At 50.4% G+C, this 10,953-nt stretch overlaps 1 protein-coding gene and 1 long non-coding RNA gene across 4 annotated transcripts; one reads left to right on the forward strand and one right to left on the reverse strand.

Annotated features, from left to right (window-relative positions):
* Window positions 1–266: 266 nt before the first annotated feature.
* LOC122374848 lies at window positions 267–2,108 on the reverse strand. The gene is made up of 2 exons (XR_006255297.1): window positions 1,786–2,108; window positions 267–808 (listed from the first exon to the last, which is right to left on the reverse strand). It is a non-coding gene; the product is annotated as an uncharacterized LOC122374848 (long non-coding RNA).
* A 248-nt stretch (window positions 2,109–2,356) lies between these two features.
* Window positions 2,357–10,081, forward strand: LOC122374847. 3 transcript variants are annotated; one of them, XM_043353856.1, is made up of 10 exons: window positions 2,357–3,184; window positions 3,631–4,022; window positions 4,791–4,934; window positions 5,152–5,253; window positions 5,698–5,801; window positions 6,478–7,468; window positions 7,731–7,882; window positions 8,085–8,307; window positions 9,060–9,185; window positions 9,537–10,081. In XM_043353856.1, the coding sequence occupies exons 2-10, from the start codon at window positions 3,662–3,664 to the stop codon at window positions 9,713–9,715; spliced, it is 2,382 nt and encodes a 793-aa protein (XP_043209791.1). In that variant the 5' UTR covers window positions 2,357–3,184; window positions 3,631–3,661; the 3' UTR covers window positions 9,716–10,081. The 3 variants fall into 3 exon arrangements, with proteins under 3 accessions (XP_043209791.1, XP_043209792.1, XP_043209793.1); XM_043353857.1 differs by having other exon boundaries at window positions 2,959–3,184; window positions 3,651–4,022; XM_043353858.1 differs by lacking the exon at window positions 3,631–4,022 and having other exon boundaries at window positions 2,961–3,184.
* Window positions 10,082–10,953: the final 872 nt, after the last annotated feature.

The raw sequence follows: 10,953 nt of genomic DNA on the forward strand, positions 1-10,953 counted from the left end.
GGCTGGGCCGATTGTGCTCAAATTTGGCACATCGCTAGAAACCGGTCAGTAGGGTGCCGTGCACTAGTCAGTTGGAGGTACTCCCTCGAAATTTCGCACGTGCAAGACTCACCCCCTCGCTCGCTCCGTTAGTCGCCCCAAAAGGCGCTATACTGGTGAATAAGCTATATAGTAAGGCAAATGACGGGCTAGGTGGGGCCGAGAAAAGGGTACATCACAATTTGTTTTTCTCACACTTCACAGACAATGACAATACAATAACGATGTAAAGTTTCATATCTTCTCGTTTATTGATCATGTTTAGGTCACATACGAGTCGCATCTTAGAGGTTCGCTGCACCACTTCTCGTTTGCGGCGTGGTGCCGCCTTCTGAGCAATTACTCCCCATTGTCGTTGTCACCATCGTGTCGTTCGGTCATTCGTCGCTGACTGTGCGTTCAATCCTTTCGCCGTTGATTCAGAGAACCCCGGCAGGGGCAGGCTCCATGGGAAGGTTCAGTGCGCTCCCCGCCCGTTCAAACATGAGGCCGTTTGGCGGGACCGGGGCCGTGGTGGTGCTGGTGTCGGTGGGCCGGCGCCGTCCGCTGGTGCTGGTGCTGGTGCTGGTGGTGCTGGGTCGGTGTGGCCGCCGAGGAGCCGTGCTGGCTGACCAGCGAGGCAGACAGCCGACCGGTGGTCTCTGTGCTCGGCGTGTCGCACGTGACGGCCTCCGTGGAGTCGGGCGCCGCCAGCCGCTGGTGCTCGACGTTCTGCACCCAGACGGAGATCCGACGCTGCTTCTCCCGCCCGGTCAGCGGTCGGAAAAACCTGCACCGAATGGAGAGGAACGACCGTTAGTCCTGACAGACAGACCTCTTGACGGCACCGGTGGAGGAGCTTTGATCCCTTCACTCTGATGGGGGGAGGGGGCATTTTCAAACACAATCTCTAGTTTTTTTTTCTTATGGCGGAAAAAGGTGTCACGCAGTGCCGCGAAACTTGGAGTATGTTACCTATACCGCATTAGTTTTGCATCCCGTAGGCCGTATTGAAATTTTAATGTCAGGTCGCCTAGCGTCGGGCACCAGATCAAGTTCATAAGCCTTATCTCTAAAACACATTTCTAGCGACGGCATCAATCAGGCAGCTTTCCTTAGGAGCTTCAAATTGGGTGCTGTATGGAAGTGTGTCAACAGTTTATATATCTTGGGTTTTATTTCTGTGACCCAGGTCAGGTCAGATTCACATGACCGGTGACCCCACTGTTTTAAAGCAACGGAAGAAATTACAAATGCCTCCTGGTTAGAACGAACGTGCCAAAATCGCAAAATATTTTCGGAATGGTAACGTTTAAACCCATTTGCAATTGACAGGGTGCAGCTCCCTACTTGATTGTCAGCGGTCACTTGAAAGGTCGTGTGAGGCCACAAAAGGCTACCGCCAGTTTTCCGGTCACAACTTTTCATAGACATGCTAAAGCGATAAAAAGGCTTCAACTTACAAATCTCACAATACGAGCAAACGAGACGACCGCTCAGCGTGCCCAGCAATATACAAATCGATCGATATGCAACATAATTAGGTACTTTCGGTCGGGTCATAACTGTATGTTGTTTATAGGTTACGTTTCCATGAACATGATTTTTATCACAAGTAAGATAAGAATTGACCTTTGCTCATAATGTACGATAGATTATTTGAAAAATTCAACCTAGTTATAACCTTAGCTCAGGTAATGTAACCTTAACCCTTGCAAAAAGGCCAAATTTTCAAGTTGACTTTTTAAGGCCTTTTTACCTACTTACTTTTCGTCATGTCTCGCAAGATTGTTGGAGCTTAAATCCGTTATAACAAAACGCGTCCTTTTCTTCGGCGTCTTTTCCCTCTCCTGAGTCCTACAGTCTTTCGCAGATTCAGACGCCTTGATAGTGAGACTTCGCATTTGCTTGATGAGGTCGTTTGGATTTGTGCTGATTGCTTGTGATCTCCTTGAGATCGTTCTTGCATCAGCGCGTTTCCAATCCAAGATTTGTCTGTACAACCTGTTTTCATTAGTTGATTGAGATCTATACGGTTTGGAGGATGAAGCTCCCTTAGTAGGTTTGGATTTCGATCTTCTAATTGTTCCAAACGGGGGAGTATATATCCCTGCTGGAAAAGAAGTGCTGGGATTCATTCGTTCATGGATCGATAAGGTTTATCACTACAGACGGTAATCTCCGACGAACGCTGAGAGCCGGTGGCCTTTCTTCCACACCGACAAATTTTCAATCCACTGCAAGCGTTGAATCCGAAAAGAAGTAAGGTCAAACCTCCACATAAGACTTGAAAAACGCCCATAAATTTCAGCTACTAACAAAAGTCATCGCACTTTGTGTGTTCGCAAGTAGAACTAAATGAACATATCTTCGAGCGAAAAATACATAGCGCTCGTTCGTTTAAAGTTTGGATGCATATTTTATTCACTGTCAGTTATTAAAACTAAATACGTAAATTATAACCCTCATTTAACCCACGCAAATAACTTTTTAACCTCGCAACCATTTTTAATTTTCTTTTTAAAAATGCAAAAGCAAGTCCCATGACACGTGCATATTCGGGTTCAGCCCTTACGCTAAGCTTCGTTGGTTGCAAATTTTAAAACTTTGGCATTATTTTCATGAGCGCTTCTCATCTAGTTATAGGCACAACTACTATTTTTATGAGTCTGCCGTGCTCTTCCTCGTTTATTTCGTTACGGGAATACTTATTATTAGGTCATCGTCCTACGCTACGAGTCGTCGTCTTAGGCAGCATTCATTACGCGTCCTCGTCGCCAAAGCAAGACCACATGTAATACAACAATTACTCCCGCCCGATATTTCATAATTTAGACGATTTGCTAACTCAGAAAGACCGACAGCCTCCAGCCCCACTCAGCTGACACCTGACAGATTGACCCACTACTGCTGTGGGGCGGCTGACCTTGACCGGGTCGGGTCAGTCCTCGCTGGAAGAGTCGCGCGTCAGTCCAAGTCGGGATGTGCGCCCCACCGCCGCGGCTGGCATGCGGGCTCGAGTGATGTGTTCTGACCGCCTCGCCCTCGGGTATATGAAGTGGCAGTAATCGGTGGTAGACGGTGATGCCGGTGTTATAAGCGCAGACCGATGGAATTATCCAGTGGAAGCTGACAGTCTGCACACCGGATGTCGGAAAAGCTTCAGGTAAGGATCTTTTGGCAGCTTACTAAATCTGCGAGTTTTATAAGTGCAAAAAAATGTGGCCGGTCACCGTTGATTTGCGCATGCTGATAAAATTACATGTCGCCGACCAAAAATAGTTTATTTGCGCTAACTCAATGATCTTTGACCTCTGAGCCCTTTTCAGTTTAACTAAGCTTAGCGTAAACACACATGAGATCAGGATAGCTAACCAAGCTCAGTGCTCACCGTGCATTTACTATTTTGCCGACCGTTCCAAGCAATAAAAAATTGGACGCTGCTTATCATGGCATGGTTGATCTGAGAATACTTCGCCATTTAATGCATACCTACATTTAATTAGCTTTAGGCATAATGAGATTACTGAGCTCCGTGTTATTTTTTAAGTTTAATGGGACAATTAACTTCGCATAACCTTATATTTATAACAAAAACACCGGTCATTTCAGTGCCTACCTGGTTTCTTTAGCTGTCGGGAAAATGTCCGATCTTCACGGCGCCGCGGACCATATCGACAGTGAAGAGATTGGTCACGCTTCTCACCATACCGCCGGCTACTGCTGCTGTAATAGCGGCTGCGGGCAGTGCATCCCCGAGTGCAGCAGCTGTGCTAAGTGCTGCGGCAGCTGCAGCAGCTGTACTCCCTGCTGCGACAGCTGCGCCAGCGGTCGTTGCCGTCCGTGGCTGGTGGTGGTCGCCTGTTTCTGGCTGAGCTTCCTATCGGATGGCGTGGCCAGCTGCTTTGGCGTGCTGCTGCCGGAGCTGGCAGATCGGATCGGTGCTTCCATCGCTGACACGTCCTGGGCGGGCAGCGTCCTCTGCGGCGGCCAGCTGATCGTCGGTGAGGGGGCTCCCGTCACGGGGAGGAGTGGTCTGCCGCGTGGCGAGGAACAGGGTTCTCACAATAGCTGCAGTGTAGCTTGTGTTCCGCTCTGGGATGCGGATTTTTTTTATGTCAAATCAAATGGTTGCAAAAGCAAGTACGACGCCTGCTTTACTACTACCATAATATTGTAGGTAATAAATTGTTAAAAAGCAGCAACAATAAATGATCAAGAAGCAATTAAAACACCATAATGAAACAATAACAATATTTACCTAACTAGAGAAAGACGTGAGTAATTGTCCTGATGCTAACCGTTTCCAATGCGCCGGCTAAAATTGAACGGCTTTCGGCGTATTCCACATCCCGGTAAAAATACCTTGATGGGTAGGCTGTGCCGCCGGACAGCTGAGCCCTGCGGCACAGCCTACCATCGCTCCGTGCAGGTAACTCGCCGGCGTTGCAGTCTCCGCGTCAGAAAGGCGTCAGCCGTCAATCGTCAACAACGCCCAAATTAGCGTATTTTTATATGCCTATGCAATATGCACTTTTCATACACATAACGAATAATAGTGTTGGTTTGAACTAGATCTGTGTCCTTAAAAGTTCTGGATATTTTATGTGATTATATATGTTGAGAACAATTCACGACAAGCGTTACATTCTGTCTCTCCCACACTGCCTCTCTCTCTCTCTCTCTTCCCTCTCTCTCTCTCTCTCTCTCTCTCTCTCTCTCTCTCTCTCTCTCTCTCTCTCTCTCTCTCTCTCTCCCTCTCTCTCCGGCAGGCCCGCTGGTCAGTGCGCTGGTGAACAAGCTGGGCTGTCGCCAGGTAGTGATTGCCGGTAGTCTGATGTCGTCAGTGGCCTTCAGCCTCAGCGCATCGGCCTCCGAAATCGGCCTCTTCATCGTCATGTACGGCATCCTCGGAGGTGAGGAGTCGACATTCCACATGAAACTGTGTGACTTGAAACTATAACCTACTTGAACCATAGTGCTTGGCTTCGGGCAGCGGGCATTCTTCAAAAACGATGTTTATTTTCGATTATAGTTACGATGCTGGGATTAGGAATGCCGGCCATTGCCACCAAAAACCCGTCATGTTCAATTTATTTATGCAGTGTCGGCAATTTTGTCCTTTTTCCTCAGGTCTCGGACTTGGAATGATGTACCTGCCCTCAGTGGTCGCCGTCAGCATTCACTTCGACACGAATCGGGCACTGGCCACCGGCATAGTCGTCTGTGGCTCAGGTACTGCAACCACCTCCCCATCTGGCTGAGAACCACGCTTAGAGACAGTAGCGGCGGAACACCTTCAATTAAGGGGTGGGAGGGGGGCACTGTCGACTTTTGGTCCCATTCTTTCCATGCAACGCCCATAGGGCTACTGTTAAAATGCCAAAAGCAAAGGGAAAGGGGGCACGGTGCCCCGGTGCCCTCCCCGTTCCGCCGCCTATGCTTACAGATAAGAAATAACGTAGCGATCGAGTAAATTTATGAAACTCTTATCGATTTTGTAAATGAGTTGATAAAGTAGTGCATAGGTATGTGATGCACATAATACCGCAAGAGGCGACCTTCTAAGTCACTGAATGCTCCATTAATTAAAGATAAAATATTCCATTTTCATAGTGGGTGACTAGTGGTGAATGGTGATCAATTTATGTCACACGTTTCCTGCCTTGCTCCTCACAGGTGTGGGCACCTTCTGTCTGGCCCCGCTGACGCAGTACCTGCTGGACGTGTCCGGTTGGAAAGGAGCCCAGCTGGCCACCGCCGCCCTGCTCCTCACCGGAGCCGTGAGTTACGCCGCCATTGAACGTCGAGACGGGGCTCGGTGGGATTAAAAATAAATCATAAATCATTAGCGCAAGCACACTTTTTTGTATCAAGTACCGTCGCAATATTCGCATGAATAGCGAGTCTCTGCTGATCCGCAAGTAACAAATTAAATAATGTATGAATACTGCATGGGGTAACGGGCAATAGTAAAAATTAAGCCCGATGTGACCTTACTGTTGCCCGAAGGTGCCGAGGGCAACAATGCTTGTGGAGGTCTTCACCTGTGGGATACAGTGGCGTCACAGAGGGCAATATTTTCCTTATTGCCCCTATCCCCTTATATAATTAATTTTATTACATCTCCAATTAGCCTGCTCCAACTTGCTAATATGTCCCTTAATTTGTCGTCGCTTAGAAGAAAATTGAAATAGAATTAAAAGGCTCGGATTACTATCGCCCGTTGTCATGGTGTCATTAACAAAAATATGAAATCCTGGAGAATAAAATCAAATGTGAAAATTGCGGTCAACAGTCAAAATCATCAAACAGTAAACACCCAGTTTACAAACGAGCCATGTCATAAAGGGCATTAACGTTTACAATTTACATATTTTAAAATGTTGGCATCGCATATTGCGGAACATGTGGCGTGTGTGTAGTACATATAGTAACCTCTAAAACACTGCGTTTCAGCTGATGGGCGGCGTTATGTCGGAGCCGCAGTCGGATTCCGAGCCCTGTCGGACCTGCTGCTGTGCTGTGTCGCCTTCCCCGACACCGGGCCGCCAGTCTGAGACCAGCACTGGGCCGGACAGCGAGCAGACCTCCGGAACGGGAGACCACCGCTGCTCGGTGAACAGGGCGAGAGAACCGCTCCCCATCACAACGGACGACCGTCGGGAGAAGGCTGGACCCGCCTCTCCCGATGACACCTTCCTGGCTACCAACACCGGCAGTTATGTGAAGATGACGTCCCCGGCCGTACCGTCTAACGCAGGGGACCTGGAGGTGGCCTGTCCTCCGGCGGCTGCTCCGCCTCCGGCTGTATTCCTGTTCCCCGAGGTGGTAATACAGAGCGCCAGCTCCACCGGGGATACGCTTAGTGAGGGCGCCCCATCCTCCCAGCAGTCAGACGAGTCTGTCGTTACGGGACGGCATATCGACCCGGTCGGGCCGCTCCCAGACGAACCTCTCCACCGTGAGACGCTGGCCGCCTCCCATTCCCACCTGCTCCGCTCCGTGGATGACCGATCATCCTACCTCCGTCCCGGCGTTCCCAGCGAGTCCCGTCCCGTCTCCGGTCAGCCCCGGCCCGTCTCCGGTCACCTCCGGCCCGTCTCCGGTCACCTCCGGCCCGTCTCCGGCCAGTTCCGACCCGTCTCTGACCTGCTCTCTCCCCGTCTGGCTGTCTCCACGCCATGTAACCAGTCTCACACCCCTCACACGCCCGCAGCCGGTCGAGGTCCGGTCCCCTCTCATCTCCGTCCCCTGCAGAGGGCAGATGTGTTCTTCTCGGGCAGAGTTCGGTCGGTGGCGCGGGTTGCGGTCACTCCAACAGGGGCACTGGTCAGTCCCTCCAGTCTGCCACCTGCCGCTGACACTGACGTGCAGCGGAGGCTCGCCCTGACCTCCGTGGGCAGTGCTGACACCGTACCGGTCAGAGAGGTCACGCCGTCTGACCGAGGTGAGAAATGGTCATTGGTCGGCTGCAGATTTCGTTCGGTTTGTGTTCGTGAGCCGGGAGAATGCACCATGCATTTATAGTGAGGCTCAATGAAACTGGGGCTCGGATGGCTTCAACGGTGATTATTGGTTTACTGCGCTCACTCACATTCCTTTTAAAACTATAATTATTATCTGCAGGTTCTGTTATCAGCAGTTTGTTATCCCCAGGTTGCAGTACCTATTTTTCTTTTACGCTGACAGATCTCTATCCTCACTGACAGCCGCCGGAGACTCGTTTGCTGTGCTGAAGGAGATGCTGAACGTCTCACTGCTGAAGGAGACGCCGTTCCTGCTCACCTGCATCGGCTACTCCTTCAGCATGCTGGGATACTTCGTACCAATTGTCTACATCCTGGACGAAGCTGTACAGCATGTAAGTTTACTCACCTAAGCAGCGTGCATGCATGTCTGCTTTCGTGCACCTAAGCATGAATGAATGGATGAATGAATGAACGAATGAATGAATGAATGAATGAATGAATGAATCAAATGAATGCAATTCGCATATGCATGCATGAATGAACGAATAGATGAAGCGAATAGATCCATCTGAATATGCCCTACTCACGATACAGAAAGTCAGCCCGCCGCACGCCTCGATGCTGGTGGCGGTCATGGGTATCTCGAACACGGTGGGCCGGCTGGCGGTCGGCGTGCTCAGTGACATGCAGCACATGGACGTGCTGTTCCTCAACAACGTCTCCATGCTGGGCTCCGGTCTGGTGGCACTGCTCATCCCGCTCTGCGAGACGTACTCGACCTACGCGGTGGTGACGGCCGTTTTCGGTCTGCTCTCCGGTGAGAACGCTAGTGGTTTATAGGTCTCTGATGAGACCGCCACAAGTTCACGTCGTTTCCACAGTGAGACAACTTCGTTTCTAAAGGAGAGAGGGAGATACATAGATAGATAGATAGATAGATAGAGGGAGGGAGAGAGAGATAGATAGAGAGAGAGAGAGAGAGAGAGAGAGAGAGAGAGAGAGAGAGAGAGAGAGAGAGAGAGAGAGAGAGAGAGAGAGAGAGAGAGAGAGAGAGAGAGAGAGAGAGAGACCAGACGAACGACTGGCCCGCATCCTGCTGTGAGACGGAGATTAATGACCCATTTCGGGCTCTAAAATGGATCCGGACCAAATCCGTCCGTCTATGGGCTATTTTATGTGATGAGCTGACGGATTGTGAGGGACAAAGAATGACTATGCCGGCCATCGTCACTCCCTCCTCTTGTATCAGCTTCGGACTTGATGGAAAGTTATTTTTTGTTTGGATACCTATGAGTAAATACCGAGTTAAATGAGTAAAAAACATTTCTAATTACTGTAATTCCAAAGCCTTCAAAATCGCTGACGGCGTTACGCCAACGTGAGCCGATAGCGCGCATGTCATGCTCGTATGCCATATGTATGACTGGAGGGTGACCGGACGGTAACCGCGTGTGACCGGACGGTGATCGCATGTGTCCGGAAGGTGACCGATTGTCGTGACCGTGAGTGTCCAAAAGGGGACCGTGTGTGATCGTATGTAACCACTGACGGGCCGCTCGGTGCTGACAGCGGCCAACAGCACGCTCTCCTCTCTGGTACTGGTGGAAATGGTCGGCCTGGCACGGCTAACGAACGCCTTCGGTCTGACGCTACTCTTCAGGGGAGTGGCCGCCGTGCTGGGCACGCCTCTGGCAGGTGAGTCGTCCGACTTCAATGGTTGTATGGTCTGCGGATGGGGAAGCCGATGACGAGGAATGGGTGTTTGCTGACTTGTGCACAGGTTTGCTGGTACTGCTCATTCATTCAATGTGGCGGAAGTAACACCTTGACTGACAACCGTCCGGCGTCATACATTACCAGCCCTCTTCAGCAGTGCGGTCCCTGCCTGTCGCTGGTATCCATATATGACGACCCGCACTCACTAATTTGACTGTGTCCAGCCCTTGCACGTATTGCCCCTCCATTTATGACCGTTTCCCACCTATGACCGTTCCATCCGTCTACAACCGCTCACCCTCTGACCGCCCCTCCATCTGTGACCACCAGGATTTGTGGCCGAGCGAACCAACAGCTACGACGAGCCGTTCTACATGACCGGCGGTCTCCTGATCGCCGCGGCGCTGCTGGGTTTCCTGGCCAGCGGCTGGGGTCGGCGGGGCTGCCGCAGCGCGCCCGCCGAGACATCCTCCAACAGCTACCGGAGGGCCGACTCGGTGGACACGTGACCTCCTCCAACAGCTAATAAGGGGCTGATCTCGTGGACACGTGATCTACAGCAGCTTCTGAAAAGTGGACCCATTGGACTCCGTGGACAAGCGACTGGTAGTGGAACCGCTGTTGACTTGTTCAAAGTAGGGTGGTTTGAGGCTGTCTTAGCCATAATTACCCCCACTGCATAATATAATGCATAGTGAACAGTGAACACCGAACATGTCCAAGAAGTATACTGTACGAATTTTTGGATCATTGTTAGTTATTCTATAGGCCGTGATTTTGTGTATCATATGTGCCTTTGTGCCATCCATGTCGTGCAATAGTGCGTGTTTGTATGTACCAAAGCCGAGGAATACAAGACCTTATTGAACGTATAATTTGATTTCCTCCGTTCACCAATGCCAGAGAACAGAATAGTCACCTGACACTTCCGATGTTTCTGCGAGCTGATCTGTGAAATATCACACCTGACGTGTGTTTAGACGCTGGCCATTCATAAATGCACCATCTGGGCCAGTTAGGTCCTAACCAATCAAATCTGTTTCCAGTCAAGGTAATCTGTATCATTAATTGTCATGGTACACATGACCTCCTTGTCTCAAAATTATATGTATCTGAATGAATTGCGAGCATGGAGATTAATATACCTATAGAAGCGTTAAATTCTGAACAAGGAACCTAAAAGCATAAACGCGAAATCAATTACCATGGAAATACCTTTAAAAGCAGCACAACGATCCATATTCTAGACGATTTTGAAGCTGAAAGTTCACAAAAATATTGTAGGGAGTGGGACATAATCAATCAGTTAATGTCGTCAGCGACCGACGCGTCTTCGCTTGGAGCTGCTCGAGGCAATCTTGTCGAGACCCCGTGCCGAACATGACACAAAATCCGCCTTCGTCTCCGAGAGTCGGCAGAGCATGGCAAGGTGTGCTGAGTGTTCGGCTGGCCAGCGGGCGCCATTCTGTCTTAACAGTAACAGTACAGAGGTGCCTTCTCTCTGAGAGTCTGCAGTGTGGCAGGGTGTGTTCGGCTGGCCGAACGACGGGCGCTCGACACCAGCAGACCAGCACAGAACCTGAGCGTCTGCAGTGTGGCAGGGTGTGTTCTGGCCAGCGGACACCGTTCGGTCCTTACAGTGACGGCACAGAACCTGCCTTCTTTCTGAGGCTGCAGTGTGGCAGGGTGTGTTCGGCCGGCTAGCGGGCGTCGCTCGACACCAGCATTAACATCACAGAACCTTGAG

This window comes from Amphibalanus amphitrite, unplaced genomic scaffold (genome assembly GCF_019059575.1).
Source record: "Amphibalanus amphitrite isolate SeventyFive unplaced genomic scaffold, NRLGWU_Aamphi_draft 001726F_arrow, whole genome shotgun sequence".
NCBI lineage: Eukaryota > Metazoa > Arthropoda > Thecostraca > Balanomorpha > Balanidae > Amphibalanus > Amphibalanus amphitrite.

What these genes read in the sequence shown, in the direction of transcription:
- LOC122374847 (XM_043353856.1), top strand. Translation starts at nt 3,662, where the DNA reads ATGTCCGATCTTCACGGCGCCGCGGACCATATCGACAGTGAAGAGATT. An exon ending in CATGTACGGCATCCTCGGAG is followed by an intron (nt 4,935 to 5,151) that starts GTGAGGAGTCGA and finishes CTTTTTCCTCAG; the next exon opens with GTCTCGGACTTGGAATGATG. An exon ending in CATAGTCGTCTGTGGCTCAG is followed by an intron (nt 5,254 to 5,697) that starts GTACTGCAACCA and finishes TGCTCCTCACAG; the next exon opens with GTGTGGGCACCTTCTGTCTG.